Below are 20,097 nucleotides of genomic sequence, written 5' to 3' on the forward strand. Positions count from 1 at the left end.
AGGCTGGTGGGGTGGTAGGTGAGGACCAGGGGAACCCTATTCCTAGTGGGGTGGTGGGAGGATGGAGTGAGAGCAGATGTACGTGAAATGGGGGAGATGCGTTTAAGAGCAGAGTTGATAGTGGAGGAAGGGAAGCCCAATTGCCTAGGGTTAATTTTAAGTTGCAGTCTGGCAATTTAATATCTAAAGCACAGTGACTATATTTAAAATTACATCTCAGTTATTCAGAAAGGCAGCCAAGTTACAAATGAATTTTAAAGACAAAATCTAAAATTACAAGAAACTCTTTAAACGTTGACTGTTGACTCTTCTCCATAGATGCTGCCTGGCCTGCTGAGTTCCTCCAGCATTTTGTGTGTGTGCGTGTTGCTCTGGATTTCCAGCATCTGCAGATTTTCTCTTGCAACACACACACTCACACACACACACACACACACACTCACACACACACACACACACACACTCACACACACACACACACACACACACACACACACATGCACACACACAAAATGCAGGAAGCTCCTACAATTTAAAGTGGCCCATCGGGCACAAATGACCAAGGATAAGTTGTCACGAGGAAATCTGCAGATGCTGGAATTTCAAGCAACACACATAAAAGTTGCTGGTGACACTTTGTCAGGATAAGCTGTCTCGTTTTTATTTAGATATATCTCCGTATTGTGATAAATGGTATCATGGAGGAGCTTCACTCATTCATATGTCTTGGACACGTCCGAGTCTTGGGAAATATTGGAAAGAAGTATTTCAAACTTTCTAGAAACTTTTCAAAGTAAACTTTAAGCCTAATCCTTTGACTGCTTTATTTGGTATTGTTGGAGGAAAGGATATTATTTTGGAGCCATCTGACTTGCACATTTTGGCTGTTATGTCTCTTATGGCCAGAAGGACGCTCTTGCTTAAATGGAAAGATGCGGCCCCTCCTATTCACGCCCAATGGTTACGTGATGTGATGTCATGTTTAAATTTAGAGAGGATACGATGTTCAATCTCTGAATCTAGACAAGACTTTCAAACATTGCGGGGACCTTTCCTGAATTATTTTCAAAACCTTTGCTTTGCTGTTAAAGTACAGATGATGACCAATATTTTTCACCCTTTTTTCTTTACTAATCAGCTTCAGTCTTGGTAGTGGGTTAGATTTATCTTATATAATAAAATTACTATATTTCAATGTTCCAAATTAATTAATTTGTATGAATATAGGGCAAGGAGTCTTTATATGCGATTTAGTATAATGTATTGATTAAGTACTTTTTTCTTGCACTCTGTATTCTTATATGTAAAATTAATAATAAGAAATATTGGAAAGAAAATGCAGGAAGAACTCAGCAGGCCAGGCAGCATCTATGGAAAAAAAAAGTAGTCGGCAATTCGGGCCGAGATCCTTTGGCAGGACTGGATTTAAAAAAAAGCTGAGGAGTAAATTTGAAAGGTGGGTTTGGGAGTGGGGGGAGAGAGAAATGCCAGGTGATAGGTCAAACTTGGAGGGGGATGTGAGGAATGAAGCAAAGAGCTCTGAAGATGATTGGCGAAAGAGACAGAAGGCCATGGAAGAAAGTAAAAGGGGGAGGAGCACCAGATGGAGTCGATGGGCGGGCAAGGAGATAAGATGAGAGAGGGACAAGGGAATAGGAAATGGTGAAGTCGGGGGGGTGGTGGGGAGAGGCATTACTGGAACTTTGAGAAGTCAGTGTTCATGCCGTCAGATTAGAGGCTACCCAGATGGAATATAAAGTGTTTTCCCTCCGACATGAGTGCGGCCTTATCCCGACAGTCGAGGAGGCCAGGAATGGGCATATCAGAGTGGGAATGGGAAGGGGAATTATAATCGGCGGCCACTGGGAGAATCTGCTTGTTCTGGCAGACGGAGCTCGGCAAGGCGGTCTCCCAACCTGCGTCAGGTCTCACCAATACACAGGGAGCCACACTGGAGTGTCAGCCCACCTGGAAGGACTGTTTGGGGCCCGGAATGTTAGGTGAGGGAGGAGGTGCATGGGCAGGTGTTCCACTTGCAAGGATAAGTGCCAAGAGGGAGATCAGTGGGGAGGGATGAATGGACCAGGGAGTCACGTAGGGAGTGGAAAACAGAAAGTGGGGTGAGTGGGGGAGGGAAAGATGTGTTTGGTGGTGGGATCCAGTTGAAGGTAGCGGAAGTTTCAGAGAATTATGTACTGGACGCGGAGTCTGGTGGGATGGTAGGTGAGGACAAGAGGAACCCTATCCCTGGCAGGGTGGCGGGAGGGTGGGGCGAGAGCGGACGTGCACGAAATGGGGGAGATGCGGTTGAGGGCAGCGTTGATGGTGGAGGAAGGGAAGCCCCATTCTATGAAAAAGGAAGACATCTCCTTCATTCTGGAATGAAAAGCCTCACCCTGAGAGCAGATATGGAGGAGACAGAGGAATTGAGAGAAAAGGATAGCGTTTTTACAAGTAGCAAGTTGGGACAAGGTAGATGTGAGAGTCCATTGGTTTATAATAGACATCAGTGGATAAGCTGTCTCCAGAGACAGAGACAGTGAGATCTGGTAACTACTATCTAGCATCCAGTATCTAGTATCTATCAAGTGTCCAGTGTAATGTCCTGGTTCATATCTTTTACTGTTATGTATTTCATTCTCTGCGAGCTGTTTGTTTTCCGCTTATGTTTGGATTACTATCGATGATAAGAGATAGGGGAATTGTGTGCCATCCAATTGGGATGGTTGGATTGAAGGGGAGGTTTCTCAGGTGAGGGACACTAAGGTTGGGCTTGGGGATTTTGTGAGAGAGAGATGAAGAGAGATGACGCTGGAGAGAAGAGGTCGTAGGACTCGACCTGGAGCGAGGATTCGACGAAGCCCGGGGTGACCAGTGGAGGATTGGCGATGGGGAAACCATGAGCTCCAACTTGTGCACGTTAGCCTGTTTCATTAAAAATCGGCCCTTCTCATTTTTTTTTGTTGTTCTTTCTTTACGAACCCTTCAGTCAAATGAAGAATTATAAAGCTAAATCTTTTAATTGTATGTGGTGTAACGCCTGTTATTTCGTGGCACTCATTTGCAACAGGGTGACGAATCACGCAGCATCCACACAAACACGGGGTTTCGGGGTGATCTCACCCCTCAATCTCACACGTTTGATGGGGCCGGAGATTGTCTTCCATAGACTTACGCAGCCAACAGAAACCAGAGTGTTTCACTAGTATCTAGTATCTATTTTTCTAACTATCTAGTGTCCATAATCTAGCATCCAGTGCCCAATATCCAGTATCTAATAATTATCTATCTGGTATAGTATCCAGTGTCCAGTATACAGCATCTATCTATCTAGTATCTATAGCTAATATCCAGGCTGCAGTACCTGAGGTCTGGTATTATATTTATCTATCCAGTATTTTCACAGTTTGTCTTCATTTGAACATTGATCTCCCTCCCCTCTCGCTCTCTCCCTTCTGTCTGTCTCTCTCTCCCCTGTCGCATTCTCACCCCTTCGCACTCCATCCCCCTCTCTCTCTGCCCTCTTTTTCATCCTCCCTCTATCTCCCTCCTTTCTCTCTCTCCCCTTCTCTCCTTCCCCTTCTCCCCTCTCTCTCCCCCTCTCCCCTCTCCCATCTTGCATCCCTATCTCCCCCTCCCTCCCCTCTCTCCCACCCCTCTCTCCTTCCTCCTTTATCTGTTCCCTTCTCTCTCCGCTCTCTAACACACCTGCCTCTCTCTCTCTTGTCCCTCTCTCCCCTCTCTCTCTCACACCCCGTTATTCTTGCTCTCTCTCTCTCCTCTCTCTCTCCCTGCCCCGTTTTTCTCTTCCACCCTCTCTCTCTCCCCTCTCTCTCTTCCCCTCTTTCTTCCTTGCCCTCTTCCCCTTTCTCTCTCACTCTGTCCCTCTCTCTCACTCCCCCTCCCCTCTTTCTCTTTGCCTCCTCCCTCCCCTCCATTTCTCTGCCCCAACTCTTTCACTCCCCTCTCTCTCCCCCTCTCTGGCCTATCTCCCTCCCCTTTTCTCTCCATTCCTCTATCTTTCACCCTCACTCCCCCTCTCTCCCCCTCCACCTTCTCTCCTCCCTTGCTCTCCCCCTCTATCCCCGTCCCACGTTCTCGTGCTCTCTCTCTATCCACCCCCTCATTCTCTCCCACTGCCCCTCTCGCTATCTCTCTCTCTCCTCTATCCCTCACTCTCTCCCACACCTATCTCTCCCCCTCTCATTCTATCTCCCCCTCTCTCCCTCTCCTTTCCCATCTTCCTTACTCTGTCTCCACTCTTCTCTCTCCCTCACCTCTATCCCTCACCTTGTCTCCCCTCTCACTCCCCACCTCTCTCTCCCCCTTTCTCTCTCTCACCACCTCCCACCCTCTCTCTCTCCCTCTTCCCCCTTTCCCCCACCCCCTCCCCATTCTCTTTCTCTGTCTCCTGCCACACCCTGTCAATCTTTCTCTCTCTCTGTCCACTCTTTCCCACTCTCATCCCTTCTCACCCACTCTCCCCTCTTCTCTCCATCTCCCCTCCCCCTCTCTGCCCCTCTTTCTCCCTCTCTTTTTCTCTCCCTCTCCCACAGCCCCCTGTCTCTCTTTCCCTCCCCCCTCTCACCTCCCTCTCCCCTCTCTCTGTCTCTCATCATTGAAAGGTGTCAAGTTACGAAAAGTGGAAGTACAACGAGATCTGGGTGTCCTTGTTCATCAGTCACTGAAAGTAAGCATGCAGGTACAGCAGGCAGTGAAGAAAGCTAATGGCATGCTGGCCTTCATAACAAGGGGAGTTGAGTTTTGGAGCAAAGAGGTCCTTCTGCAGCTGTACAGGGCCCTGGTGAGACCATACCTGGAGTATTGTGTACAGTTTTGGTCTCCAAATTTGAGGAAGGACTTCCTTGCTATTGAGGGAGTGCAGCGTAGGTTCACGAGGTTAATTCCCGGGACTGTCATATAGAAACATAGAAACATAGAAAATAGGTGCAGGAGTAGGCCATTCGGCCCTTCGAGCCTGCACCGCCATTTAATATGATCATGGCTGATCATCCAACTCAGAACCCCGCCCCAGCCTTCCCTCCATACCCCCTGACCCCCGTAGCCACAAGGGCCATATCTAACTCCCTCTTAAATATAGCCAATGAACTGGCCTCAACAGTTTCCTGTGGTAGAGAATTCCACAGATTCACCACTCTCTGTGTGAAGAAGTTTTTCCTAATCTCGGTCCTAAAAGGCTTCCCCTCTATCCTCAAACTGTGACCCCTCATTCTGGATTTCCCCAACATCGGGAACAATCTTCCTGCATCTAGCCTGTCCAATCCCTTTAGGATCTTATACATTTCAATCAGATCCCCCCTCAATCTTCTAAATTCCAACGAGTACAAGCCCAATTCATCCAGTCTTTCTTCATATGAAAGTCCCGCCATCCCAGGAATCAATCTGGTGAACCTTCTTTGTACTCCCTCTATGGCAAAGATGTCTTTCCGCAGATTAGGGGACCAAAACTGCACACAATACTCCAGGTGTGGTCTCACCAAGGCCTTGTACAACTGCAGTAGTATGTCCCTGCTCCTGTACTCGAATCCTCTCGCTATAAATGCCAGCATACCATTCGCCTTTTTCACCGCCTGCTGTACCTGCATGCCCACTTTCAATGACTGGTGTATAATGACACCCAGGTCTCGTTGCACCTCCCCTTTTCCTAATCGGCCACCATTCAGATAATAATCTGTTTTCCTATTTTTGCCACCAAAGTGGATAACTTCACATTTATCCACATTAAATTGCATCTGCCATGAATTTGCCCACTCACCCAACCTATCCAAGTCACCCTGCATCCTCTCAGCATCCTCCTCACTGCTAACACTGCCACCCAGCTTCGTGTCATCCGCAAACTTGGAGATGCTGCATTTAATTCCCGCATCCAAGTCATTAATATATATTGTAAACAACTGGGGTCCCAGCACTGAACCTTGCGGTACCCCACTAGTCACCGCCTGCCATTCTGAAAAGGTCCCGTTTATTCCCACTCTTTGCTTCCTGTCTGCTAACCAATTCTCCATCCACACCAATACCTTACCCCCAACACCGTGTGCATTAAGTTTGCACACTAATCTCCTGTGAGGGACCTTGTCAAAAGCCTTTTGAAAATCGAAATATACCACATCCACTGGTTCTCCCCTATCCACTCTACTAATTACATCCTCAAAAAGTTCTATGAGATTCGTCAGACATGATTTTCCTTTCACAAATCCATGCTGACTTTGTCCGATCATTTCACCGCTTTCCAAATGTGCTGTTATCACATCCTTGATAACTGACTCCAGCAGTTTCCCCACCACCGACGTTAGGCTAACCGGTCTATAATTCCCCGGTTTCTCTCTCCCTCCTTTTTTACAAAGTGGGGTTACATTAGCCACCCTCCAATCCTCAGGAACTAGTCCAGAATCTAACGAGTTTTGAAAAATTATCACTAATGCATCCACTATTTCTTGGGCTACTTCTTTAAGCACTCTAGGGTGCAGACCATCTGGCCCTGGGGATTTATCTGCCTTCAATCCCTTCAATTTACCTAACACCACTTCCCTACTAACATGTATTTCGCTCAGTTCCTCCATCCCACTGGACCCTCTGTCCCTTACTATTTCTGGAAGATTATTTATGTCCTCCTTAGTGAAGACAGAACCAAAGTAATTATTCAATTGGTCTGCCATGTCCTTGCTCCCCATAATCAATTCACCTGTTTCTGTCTGCAGGGGACCTACATTTGTCTTTACCAGTCTTTTCCTTTTTACATATCTATAAAGGCTTTTACAGTCCGTTTTTATGTTCCCTGCCAGTTTTCTCTCATAATCTTTTTTCCCTTCTAATTAAGCCCTTTGTCCTCCTCTGCTGAACTCTGAATTTCTCCCAGTTCTCAGGTGAGCCACTTTCTCTGGCTAGTTTGTATGCTTCTTCTTTGGAATTGATACTATCCCTAATTTCTCTTGTCAGCCACGGGTGCACTACCTTCCTTGATTTATTCTTTTGCCAAACTGGGATGAACAATTGTTGTAGTTCATCCATGCAACCTTTAAATGCTTGCCATTGCATGTCCACCGTCAATCCTTTAAGTGTCATTTGCCAGTCTATCTTAGCTAATTCACGTCTCATACCTTCAAAGTTACCCCTCTTTAAGTTCAGAACCTTTGTTTCTGAATTAACTATGTCACTCTCATATGTCGAAAGATTGGAGCGACTGGGCTTGTATACTCCGGAATTTAGAAGGCTGAGAGGGGATCTTATTGAAACTTACAAGATTATTAAGGGATTGGACACACTGGAGGCAGGAAGCATGTTCCCGCTGATGGGTGAGTCCAGAACCAGAGGCCACAGTTTAAGAATAAGGGGCAGGCCATTTAGAATGGAGTTGCGGAAAAAACTTTTTCACCCAGAGAGTGGTGGATGTATGGAATGCTCTGCCCCAGAAGGCTGTGGATGCCCAGTCTCTGGATGCTTTCGAGAAAGAGCTGGATAGAGCGCTTAAAGATAGCGGAATCAAAAGTTATGGGGAGAAGGCAGGAACTGGATACTGATTGTGGATGATCAGCCATGATCACAGTGAATGGCGGTGCTGGCTCGAAGGGCCAAATGGCCTACTCCTGAACCTATTGTCTAATGTCTATTCCTACCCTCTCTCTTTCTCTTCCCCCTCTCTCACTTTTCCTACCCTTCTCCCACCACCTCCTGCTATTCCTGTTCTCTCTCTCTCTTCCTCCCCACTCGCTGCCCATTTCCCTCTTCCATCTCCCTCTTCCCCTCTCCCCCTTTCTCACCCATCGCTCGGGAAAAAAATACTCAGACCCGGAGGGAGAGCGCCGTGGAAAAATCCTTCATTTGTCACATGACACCACGGGGACGCCGAGCGCCTAAAAGCGGAGTCTTGGAACTCCGCTTAACAATGAAGTACGCCCTTATTTATATCTCAAGTGTACGTGACAAGAAGCACATAGCTATAAGGAGGACCTTAGACTATAATTCCACAGAATAATGAAATTGCACAGTATGTCCTTGAACAGTTATAGTTATATGTTTGCTTAAGCGTCAGTCCCACACAAGTATATCAGGCTTATCAATCGCAGACGGGTGATAATCCACAGAACGAAGAAGGATAGTCATAATTATTCACCCATCCCATTTACAACACACATTTCAATCACGCAGTGTATTTAAATAACATTTAATTGACTGCAGTAAACACGAGGAATTCTGCAGATGCTGGATTTTGTAGCAACACACACAGAAGTTGCTGGTGAACGCAGCAGGCTAGGCAGCATCTCTAGGAAGAGGTGCAGTCGACGTTTCAGGCCGAGACCCTTCGTCAGGACTAACTGAAGGAAGAGCTAGTAAGAGATTTGAAAGTGAGAGGGGGAGGGGGAGATCGGAAATGATAGGAGAAGACAGGAAGGGGAGGGATGGAGCCAAGAGCTGGACAGGTGATTGGCAAAAGGGATATGAGAGGATCATGGGACAGGAGGTCCGGGGAGAAAGACGGCGGGGGGGGGGGACCCAGAGGACAGGCAAGGGGTGTAGTGAGAGTGACAGAGGGAGAAAAAGGAGAGAGAGAGAAAGAATGTGTGTATAAAAATAAATAACAGATGGGGTACGAGGGGGAGGTGGGGCTTTAGCGGAAGTTAGAGAAGTCAATGTTCATGCCATCAGGTTGGAGGCTACCCAGATGGAATATAATGTGTTGTTCCTCCATCCTGAGTGTGGCTTCATCTTTACAGTAGAGGAGGCCGTGGATAGACATGTCAGAATGGGAATGGGACGTAGAATTAAAATGTGTGGCCACTGGGAGATGCTGTTTTCTCTGGCGGACAGAACATAGGTGTTCAGCGAAACGCTCTCGCAGTCTGCGTTGGGTCTCGCCAATATATAGAAGGCCACATCGGGAGCACCGGACGCAGTATATCACCCCAGCCGACTCACAGGTGAAGTGTTGCCTCACCTGGAAGGACTGTTTGGGGCCCTGAATGGTGGTGAGGGAGGAAGTGTAAGGGCATGTGTAGCACTTGCTCCACTTTTCCTTCTCCCTGGGCCTCCTGTCCCTTGATCCTCTCATATCCCTTTTGCCAATCACCTGTCCAGCTCTTGGCTCCATCCCTCCCCCTCCTGTCTTCTCCTATCATTTCGGAACTCCCCCTCCCCCTCCCACTTTCAAATCTCTTACTATCTCTTCTTTCAGTTAGTTCTGACGAAGGGTCTCGGCCTGAAACGTCGACTCTACCTCTTCCTAGAGATGCTGCCTGGCCTGCTGCGTTCACCAGCAACTTTGATGTATGTTGATGTTATAATTATGTGGCTTTTGTCAGTTTTTCAGTCTTGGTCTGTCTTGTGTTTCTGTGATATCACACCGGAGGAAATATTGTATCATTTCTTAATGCATGCATTACTAAATGACAATAAAAGAGGACTGCGTGTCCTCATAACCTAATCTAATCTAATCTGGGTTGAACGCCATCTGCAATTTCTCACCACAGTTCTGCATCCTATCAATGTCCCGCTGTAACCTCTGACGACCCTCCAGACCAACCACAACAACTCCAACCTGTCAGAGAAATGTACGCCAGAATAGGAATCAGGTTTATTATCACCGGCATGTGACGTAAAATTTGTTAAATTTGCAGCAGCAGTTCAATGCAATACATAATCTAGCAGAGACAGAGAAAAATAATAATAAATAAAATAAAACATAATAAATAAACAAGTAGATTATTAGATTATGAGGACACGCAATCCTCTTTTATTTGGGGAAGCGTGCCTTATGAGAATAGGTTGAGTGAACTCGGCCTTTTCTCCTTGGAGCGACGGAGGATGAGAGGTGACCTGATAGAGGTGTATAAGATGATGAGAGGCATTGATCATGTGGATAGTCAAATGCTTTTCCCCAGGGCTGAAATGGCTACATGAGAAGAATACAGTTTTAAGGTGTTTGGAAGTAGATACACAGGAGATGTCAGGGGTAAGTTTTTTTACACAGAGAGTGGTGAGTGCGTGGAATGGGCTGCCAGCGATGATGGCGGAGGCGGATACGATAGGGTCTTTTAAGAGTCTCCTGGATAGGTACATGGAGCTTAGAAAAATAGACGACTAAGGGTAACCCTACGTAATTTCTAAAGTAAGTCCTGACGAAGGGTTCCGGCCCGAAACGTTGACTGATCGTTTCCACGGACGCTGCCCGACCTGCTGAGTTCCTCCAGCGTGTTGTGAGTGTTGCTTGGACCTCAGCATCTGCAGAGTATTTTGTGTTTAAAGTCAGTGCATGTTCGGCGCAGCATTGTGGGCTGAAGGGCCTGTATTGTGCTGTAGGTTTTCTATGTTTCCGAGGCAGGAGTTCCAACACCGGTCAGCAAGGGGTCCCTGAAACCCCCAAGTCAGAAACCCCTGAGGCCCTCTCGCCCCTGTTGCCTGTTTTACTTTCAGCTGAGCATCCGTCTGAGAGGCTCTGAAACGTCCCTGACGTATCTGCCCCTGCCGTTACCCGTGGCAACGCTTTCCATGCATTTACCGCGCTCTAAGGGTGGGGGGGGGGGAACCCTCTGACATATGCTGCCCTCTAAACGCCTCAAAAATATGTCCTCTCACATTACACCTTGCGGGGTGGGGGCAGGGGAGAGAGAAAAAAAGCTTCTGGCTCCCCATTCTCTCTACGAACTTGATCATATTCGGTGACCCTGTCCTCACAAGACACGCTCTCTAATCGAGGCAGCATCCTGGTAAATCTCCTCTGCACCCTCTCTAAAGCTCCCACACCCTCTCTCCAGTGAGGTGACCAGAACTGAACACAATACTCCTGAGTGTGGTCGAACCAGGGTTTTGTAGAGCTGTAACATTTTTCTCTCTGTAGTTAACACACACACTCTTTCTCTTCCCCACCCCCCCGCCCCATGGACACACACTCTCTCTCTCATGGACACATAGTCTCTCCCTCTCTCTCTCACAGACACACTTTTTCTCTCTCATAGACACATACTCTATCTCGAGAGCTGAAAATCCGCACCGCCCCGGCTAAGGAAGGACGCATCGCCCAGCGCGCCCGCTTAACCGCCTGATCAACTTTCAGCGACCTGTTCCGGCGATCCCGCAAGTCTCTCTCTGCTCCCGCACGCTGCCAAGAACCCTGCCGTTGACCCGGCACCCTGCCCTGAAGTTCGACCTCCCAAAGCGCACCTTCCTGGGTCGAGCTCCGCCTGCCACTTCTAAGCCCCGGCTCGGCACCCTGTCAGTGTCCCGTTGCTCCCGCGACTGACGATACAGAGTCACTAACCCCCTTCGTGCGGGGCTACGGGGGCAGCAGCGGGTTAAGTTGCGGAGATATTCTCTGCGCCAGTGGCAGCGGAAAGGCGGGCGCCCTGTCCTGGGCAGGTGGGCGATACTTGAGGTGGAGCCAGGCAGCTCTTTTCACGCACAGCTTGGAGCTCCGACTTTGCAGAACAAGGGAAGCGTGTCAGGTTCACAGCCTGCGACCCGGAGGGCTGGGATGGGAAAACAAATCAGAAGCGGGAGTGAAATCGACACGGAAGTTCAGAGTGCAGCGACTTGTTACTGTGAGGTAAGGTTAACTCTGCTCTTGATGTTGCCTCCGTTTACCCCATTCGCGCTGCCCCGCCCCCCATTTTCCCCCGGGGCCGGGGATCCAGCCGTAACGCGAGGGTGCGCCAATCAGGCACAGCGGTCCCGGGACATCTGCGCCCAGCTCACTCCGGGTACTCACCGCGAAGGCTAGAGACCGGGCAGTAACGCAGGTTCCCGGAAATATAACCCAGCCTAAATTTTCCATCACTCTGGAATTGTGGGGGGGGGGGGGCGCGGGGACGCGCTGACTGGCGTTCCGACTCCTTCCTGCCCATCCTAACCTTTATGTTAAAACTAGACTATTCTTTGTGCTCTCGGTGCCGGCCAGTTGTTAGGTACAGGAGTGTGGCCAATTAAACGGGCAAGAGCAGTAGAACCCGGTGTGGCCTGTTTCTGCTGCTATCGCCCATCGCACCTCAACCTCCCACGCCTTGTGCGTTCGGAGATGCCCTCCCGCACACCTGTAACGCGTGGCCACTCGGCTTCCTGCCAGCTTGAACCGGTCCGGCAATTCTGCTCCGACCTGCCTCATCAACAAGGCGTTTTAGCCCCTCAGAACTGGCGGCTCGCCCTTGTGTGTGTGTGTGTTTTGCGCCATTCCCTGTAAACCCTAGAGACTGTGCGTGAAAATCCCACAGGAGGAGGCTGTCTCTCAACCAACCCCCGTCTGGCACCGACATCACTCCGCGGTGAAAGTCGCGCAGATCACATTCCCTTCTCCTGCTCCGATCATCGGCCTGGACCGGTTGATCTTGTCTGCACGGTTTCGTGCACCCGAGTTGCTCCCACCCCTTTGGCTGGTAAGACATTTGCATTGAAGGAAAGCGCACAGGCATTCCAAATAAAGTGGCCACTGAAATAATCACGTATTTACTGATTTTTTTTTATCAAACACGCTGGTTTCCTCGGCTGCCTAAATCCAGGGAAGACAATCTCCGGCCCCGCCCAACGCGTGAGATTGGGACGCGAGCCCCACCCCGAAACCCGCGTGTTTGCGTGGACGCTGCGTGATTCGTCACCCTGTTAACAAATGAGTGCCACGAAATAACAGACGGTGCACCCCATACAATTAAAAGATTTAGCCTATATAATTCTTCACTTGACTGAAGGGTTCGTGAAGAATGAGCAAACAAAAGGGCCCATTTTGATGAAACAGACTAACGTGCGCAAGTCCGGTTTTCCCGGTCGCTGATCCTCCACCGGTCACTCCGGGCTTCGTCGAATCGCGGCCCCGCTCCGGGTCCAGTCCGACGGCCTCTTCGTCCCGGCGTCTTCTCTCTTCACCTCTCCGGCAAGATCCCCAAGCCCAGCCTTAGCGTCCCTCACCGGAGAAACCTCCCCCTCAATCCGACCATCACAGTTGGACGGCACACAATCCCCCTCTCTCTGAACTTCGACAGTAACCCAAACACAAGCGGCAAACAGACCGCTCGCACAGAACAGCACGGAATGAAGAGCAGATCGAGTCTGGTCCGCCATTCCAACGAGGCTGAACGATTATACCGCTCAGTCCCACCACATAGTAAAACCGGCCGCAGCCAGCGTGCTTCCCTCAAGGGAAGATCTTGCCTGGCTCATTTGTTGGGATTCTTTGAAAAATGAAAATAACAAGCAGGATCGAGAAAGGAGAATTGGTTGACCCTGTGTGCTTGGATTGTCAGAACGCCCTTGACAAGGTGCCACACGCGAGGCCTGTTGACAAGCTACGAGACCATGGTATGACAGGAAAGTTTCTAGCATGGATAAAGCAGTGGCTGATTGGCAGGAAGCAAGGAGTGGGAATAAAGGGAGCCTTTCTTTTTCTGGCTGGCTGCCCGTAACCAGGGCTGTTCCACAGGAGCCTGAGTTGGGGCTGGATCTTTTTGCGTTGTATGTCAGTGATTTGGATGGTGTAATTGATGGCTCTGTTGCGAAGTTGGCCGACAATATGAACATAGGTGGAGGGGCAGGTAGTTTTTGAGGAAGTAGGGAGGCCACAGAAGGGCTTAAACAGATTGGGAGATTCGGCAAAGAAATGGCCGATGGCATACAGTGTCGGGAAGTGTATGGTGATGCACTTTGGTGGAATAAATGAGAGGGCTGGTTATCGTCTGAATGGAGAGAATATACAAAAACGCTGAGGGGCAAAGTGACCCCGAAGTCCTTGTGCAGGACTCCCTGAAGATTAATTTCCAGGTTGAGTCTGTGGTGAGAAAGGCAAATGCGACGTTAGCATTCATAGAACATAGAACATAGAATAGTACAGCACAGTACAGGCCCTTCGGCCCACAATGTTGTGCCGACCCTAAAACCCTGCCTCCCATATAAGCCCCCACCTTAAATTCCTCCATATACCTGTCTGGTAGTCTCTTAAACTTCACTAGTGCATCTGCCTCCACCACTGACTCAGGCAGTGCATTCCACGCACCAACCACTCTCTGAGTAAAAAACCTTCCTCTAATATCCCCCTTGAACTTCCCACCCCTTACGTTAAAGCCATGTCCTCTTGTATTGAGCAGTGGTGCCCTGGGGAAGAGGTGCTGGCTATCCACTCTATCTATTCCTCTTATTATCTTGTACACCTCTATCATGTCCCCTCTCATCCTCCTCTCCAAAGAGTAAAGCCCTAGCTCCCTTAATCTCTGATCATAATCCATACTTTCTAAACCAGGCAGCATCCTGGTAAATCTCCTCTGTACCCTTTCCAATGCTTCCACATCCTTCCTATAGTGAGGTGACCAGAACTGGACACAGTACTCCAAGTGTGGCCTAACCAGAGTTTTATAGAGCTGCATCTTTACATCGTGACTCTTAAACTCTATCTCTCGACTTATGAAAGCTGACACCCCATAAGATTTCTTAACTACCCTATCCACCTGTGAGGCAACTTTCAGGGATCTGTGGACATGTACCCCGAGATCCCTCTGCTCCTCTACACTACCAAGTATCCTGCTATTTACTTTGTACTCTGCCTTGGAGTTTGTCCTTCCAAAGTGTACCACCTCACACTTCTCCGGGTTGAACTCCATCTGCCACTTCTCAGCCCACTTCTGCATCCTATCAATGTCTCTCTGCAATCTTCGACAATCCTCTACACTATCTACAACACCACCAACCTTTGTGTCGTCTGCAAACTTGCCAACCCACCCTTCTACCCCCACATCCAGGTCGTTAATAAAAATCACGAAAAGTAGAGGTCCCAGAACAGATCCTTGTGGGACACCACTAGTCACAATCCTCCAATCTGAATGTACTCCCTCCACCACCACCCTCTGCCTTCTGCAGGCAAGTCAATTCTGAATCCACCTGGCCAAACTTCACTGGATCCCATGCCTTCTGACTTTCTGAATAAGCCTACCGTGTGGAACCTTGTCAAATGCCTTACTAAAATCCATATAGATCACATCCACTGCACTACCCTCATCTATATGCCTGATCACCTCCTCAAATGCCTTACTAAAATCCATATAGAAATTCATTTCAAGAGGACGAGAATATAACAGAAAGGATGTAAAGTGGGGGCTTTTTGAAGCGCTGGTGAGGACTTGCTTGGAGTTCTGTGAGCAGTTTGGGGCCCCTTATCTCAGAAAGGATGTGCGGAACCCACAGAGGGTTCAAAGGAGGTTGACGAAAACCATGCGTCTGAGGTCTGTCTCGGCTCCTGTATTCGCTAGAACTCAGAAGAATGAGGGGCGACCTCATTGAAACCTATCGAATGGTGAAACGCCCAGATCGAGTGGATGTCGGGAGGATTTTTCCAATGATGGGAGAGTCTAAGATCAGGGGACACAGACTCAAGACTGACTCTAGAAGGGAGATGAGGAGGATTTTTTTTTTAGCCAGAGACTGGTAAATCCGGAATATTTTGCCACAGGCAGCTCTGGGGGCCGAGCCTTTCTGTGTATTTAAGGCAGAGATTCATGATTCGCCAGAACATGAAGGGATACGGAGAGAAGGCAGGGGACTCGGGGCTGAGGGGAGAATTGGATCAGCCACGATGAAATGGCGGAGATGGCTAGATGGGCCAAATGGCCTAATTCTGCTCCTACACCTTCTGATTAGATAGTCTAGCTCCAATAGATCCTTTTCTTTGAAGATGAGTCCTAAAACTACTCACAATATTCCAAGTGCAGTCTGACAGTGTGTTAAAAAAACCTTAGCATTGCATCCGTGCCTTTGTCTTCTCTTCCTCACTAACTGAATACTAACTTCGCATCTACCACCACAACTTACTGCCGACTCAACCTGCAAATTAACCTTTAGGGAATCCTGCACAAGGACACCCAAGACCCTTTGAGGCTCCGATTGTCTTTTTTTTTTTGAATTTGCCCCCTTCCCCCATTTAGAAAATAACCAACCCTTTCACTTCTGCTAAAGTGCCCGACACTGTATTGCATCTGCCACCTCTCCACCCACCCCACCCCAACCCCTCCAATTGTCCTGGTGTGTCTACGTCCTTCTCCAACGTCTCTACGTCCTCAGCACTGCCTGCCCTTCCACCTGTCTTCGTATGGTCCGTAAGCATGGCTACAATTCCGTCATCCAATTTAGTGACGTACAACGCGAGCAGTCAAGGGCAGCCGACCAGAAAATGCCTCTTTTATTCCCACTCTTTGCCTTCTGCCTGCCAATCGATCTTCTATCTGTGCTAGTACCTTTTCTGTAATACCATTGATCTTCTCCTCGTCATCTCCTGGTTGAACCGAACCTGTCTTATGCCCACGCCAACTAGGGTATCTCCCAGACTAGACTTGGGCGCAGCCTTCTGGAACGCAACTGATGAAGTATTTCCTTCGCTTTCTAGCAATTACGAGCTTTTGGCTGCGGATGCTTCGCAGGGCAATATCCGGGGGTAACAGATGTCTCAAGGCCGGGATTCTCCTTCTGCTGGCCCTCTGCCTGATCCCGGCCGCCCTGTGGGGCAGAGGGAGGAGCCGCGGGAGCATCCAGCCCCGCTGCCCCTCGCGGCTGAACGACGCCTCCTTCCTGATGCGGCCCGCCAGCCGGTGCGACGACGGGGCCCCCTTCCTGGTCGTCCTGGTCACCAGCTCCCCGGATCAGTTCGAGTCACGCTCAGCCATCCGCCAAACCTGGGCGAGTGAGCGGTGGTTTGGCGAGGCCAGGGCCGTCACCTATTTCCTGCTGGGACACGGGCGGGAGCGGCAAGACTGGATTGAGTGGGAGGGCGCCCTGCACCGGGAGATCATCCAGGGTGATTTCGACGACACTTACTACAACCTGACCCTCAAGGTGCTCGTTGGTCTGGAGTGGCTCTGCTGTTACTGCCCCTCCGCCACCTTCGTGATGAAGACTGACACCGACATGTTCATCAACACCGACTACCTGCTGCAGCTCCTGTCCCGCGCCCCCCGCAGCAACCTTTTCACCGGGTACATTGTTAGAAGCGCCGCGCCTATCCGCGAGAAAACGAGCCGGTGGTACATCAGCAAGGAGGAATACCCTGGGGAAACGTACCCACCTTACTGTACCGGTACCGGCTACGTCCTGTCCACTGACTTGGCTTGCCGAGTGTGGAACATCTCCGGGACGGCGCCAGTGTTCAGACTGGAGGACGTCTACGTGGGGATGCGCGTCGCCGAGCTGAAGGTGGAGCCGGTGCCAATCCACTTCAAGCCCGTCTTCTTCTCCGAGGGGGCGCCGTTCTCCATCTGCTCCTACCGGCGGCTCGTCACCTCGCACCATGTCAGAAACTTCGAGAAGCTGCTCTACTGGAAAGCCCTGCAGGACTCGGTCGGAGAGCGATGCCCCGGTGACTCGTGACGGAAGCTGGCATACCTATCGCGCCCCAACCGCAAGAGAGTGAGAGGGAGAGAGGTTTTGGTGGTGGTGGTGGTGGTGACGGTGATGGGGGTTGCGGGGAGGGGGCGACTGGAGAAGAGCCGGGAGACGAGTGAAGTGAATACCCAGTAGAGTGAAGAGGAGCGTGGGCTCGAGGAGAGCAGGTCGGTGAGTGGGTAGGCGGGCTAGCGCTTGCGGGGAAGGTGAGGAAGAAAAGAAGAAAGGGTGACAGAGACGGAGAGGCAGAGAGACAGAGAGAGAGAGAGAGAGAGAGAGAGAGATGTCACTGAGTATATTGTCGATGTTCATGAGGATTCCGGGATTGAAGGGGTTAACATATGAGGAGCGTTTGGCAGCTTTGGGCCTGAACACGCTGGAATTCAAAAGAGAGCTGGGTGTGGGGGTGGGGGGGGGCGGAATCTCATTTGAACCGACCTAATGTTGAGCAGCATAGATAGAGTGGGCGTGGAAAGGATGTTTCCTGTGGCGGGGGTATCCAGAACTAGAGGGCACAGCCTCAAAATTGAGGAGCGACCTTTTAGACCAGAGGTAAGGACGGTTTCTTTTAAGCCAGAGAGTAGTGATTCCGTGGAATGCTCCGCCACAGACTGCGGTGGAGACCAAGTCCGTGGGTATATTTAAGGCGGAAGTTGATAGTTTCCTGATCGGTCGGGGCATCAAGGGATATGGCGACAAGGCGGGTGTATGGGGTTGAGTGGGGTCATCCGGGATCAGCCGTGATGGATTGGCGGAGCAGATTCGATGGGCTGAATGGCCCAATTCTGCTCCTATGTCTTATAGACAGAGACAGACAAACAGTCAGAGAGAGACAGACAGTCAGAAACAGACAAACAGAAAGAGAGAGAGAGAGAGAGAGGGAGAGAGAGACAGAGACAGAGACAGAAATAGAGATAGAAACAAACAGACAGAGACGGAGACAGACAGAGACAAAGAGAGCGAGAGAGAAGGGGGGGAACTAGAGGGGGGGGGGAACTAGAGAGAGAGATCGATCGATTGGTGCGGAGCCCATGTCACTGAAGGTGTTGAAAATGAAGGTTGAACTTTTTTTAATTTGTCAGGGCATCTGATATTATGGGGTGAAAGCAGGAGAATGGGGTTGAGAGTAATAATAAGTCAGCCATGATAGAATGGTGGAGCATACTAGATGGACCGAATGGCCTAATTTTGCCCCTGTGTCCCATGCTGATATGGCTACGTCTTAGATGCGGAGGAGAGCGAGAAGGGCAGAGAGGGGCAGGTGGAATAATGGACAAGAGACTTACTGGTGTTGGGAATGGCAAACGGAAGTTGGGAGGAGAGAAATTCGGGAAAGGCACGCTGTGGGTGAACTACCTCGGAGACGGGGGCGAGGAGCGAGGCGCGGGGCCGGTGGCGGAGACGGGCAGCGGGGGCAAGGAGAGTTAAAGAGACGGGCGAGGGGCGAGGGCTTGGCAGAGCTGGGAGGTGGGGCGGTGAGGGGCGAGCGCACAGAAAGGGTGTCGACTCGGGGGACAGAATCGCGGCAAGAGAACGAGTAAGAGATGGCGTGCAGACCGGAAGACGGATTGGAGAGAGCGGAATGGGGGGAGGGGTCTAGAGAGAATGTGACACTGAGAGAGAATGGGTCAGGGAGAAGAAGGTGATGGGTGGGAATTTATAGCGAGGAAAACTGTAAGAAGTAGGCAGTCAGTATCGTCGAGAAAGGAGGCGGTTCCTGGATTAGAAGCTGGAAGTGTCTTTGTGATAGAGAGGAAGGGCAGGTAAGGAGAGTTGTAGTGTAAACGTTTTACCAGGCCGGTCTCGTCAAGTTGCCTTCACAATGATAGTTTATTTTTTATAAAAGAAGTATTTTTAATATATATATATTCTAGGGTAGGATTAGGGTCGGGAGATTGCCGAAAGCAAAACTGAAATTCAGTCTCTTCTCAGATTGCCGAATCTCAGATGACCTTACTGATCATTCGAAGACTTAATGGTTTCAATAAATTTTTGGACGGAAAGTCTTCATTGGTTATTTTTCGAGATAATCGGGCCTCGCAAACAGGAGGAAGTTCCGCCGGCGCCGGAAACCCGAGCAACGCGCACAAAACGCTGGAGGAGCTCAGCGGGCCAGGCAGCGTTTACGGAGAAGAGTGAAAACAGTCGACGGTCGGCCCGAAACTGTACTCTCCTCCATAGATGCTACCCGGCCTGCTGAGTTCCTGTGTGCGTATGTGTTGCGCGGTCAATGGGACCACACCGCCCAATTACACCCATGTGACTAATTAACCTCCGCGTCTCCCTGATCCACACATCCCTCCCCACGGATCTCCCACCCGGCACTTATCCCTGTAAGCGTAAGTACTACACCTGTCCCTACACCTCCTCTCTTGCCACCATTCAGGGCCCCAAACAGTCCTTCCAGGTGAGGCAACACTTCACTTGTGAGTCTGTTGGGGTCATCTATTGCATCCGGTGCTCTCGGTGCGGTCTCCTCTACATCGGTGAAACCCGACGCAGATTGGGGGACCGCTTCGTCGAGCGCGTCCGCTCCGTCCGCCAAAACAGACAGGATCTCCCAGTAGCCACCCACTTCAACTCTGCTCTCCACTTCCATTCAGATATGTCCATACATGGCCTCCTCTACTGCCATGATGAGGCTAAACTCAAGTTGGAGAAGCAACACCTCATATACCGTCTAGGTAGTCTCCAGCCCCTTGGTATGAACATAGAATTCTCCAACTTCCGGTAATTCCCTCC

General features: G+C 49.9%; 1 protein-coding gene across 2 annotated transcripts; it reads left to right on the forward strand.

Moving 5' to 3' along the window:
- The first annotated feature begins 6,863 nt into the window (after positions 1 to 6,863).
- Positions 6,864 to 19,435, forward strand: LOC134339964 (beta-1,3-galactosyltransferase 5-like). 2 transcript variants are annotated; one of them, XM_063036781.1, is made up of 4 exons: positions 6,864 to 6,884; positions 10,971 to 11,557; positions 16,364 to 17,379; positions 19,288 to 19,434. In XM_063036781.1, the coding sequence occupies exon 3, from the start codon at positions 16,387 to 16,389 to the stop codon at positions 17,338 to 17,340; it is 954 nt and encodes a 317-aa protein (XP_062892851.1). In that variant the 5' UTR covers positions 6,864 to 6,884; positions 10,971 to 11,557; positions 16,364 to 16,386; the 3' UTR covers positions 17,341 to 17,379; positions 19,288 to 19,434. The 2 variants fall into 2 exon arrangements, with proteins under 2 accessions (XP_062892851.1, XP_062892850.1); XM_063036780.1 differs by lacking the exons at positions 6,864 to 6,884; positions 10,971 to 11,557 and having other exon boundaries at positions 16,104 to 17,379; positions 19,288 to 19,435.
- Positions 19,436 to 20,097: the final 662 nt, after the last annotated feature.

This window comes from Mobula hypostoma, chromosome 31 (assembly GCF_963921235.1).
Source record: "Mobula hypostoma chromosome 31, sMobHyp1.1, whole genome shotgun sequence".
NCBI classification, from domain to species: Eukaryota; Metazoa; Chordata; class Chondrichthyes; order Myliobatiformes; family Myliobatidae; genus Mobula; species Mobula hypostoma.

Bases quoted from the DNA above. Each gene is read 5' to 3' on its own strand.
- LOC134339964 (XM_063036780.1), top strand. From the start codon at position 16,339: ATGAAGTATTTCCTTCGCTTTCTAGCAATTACGAGCTTTTGGCTGCGG.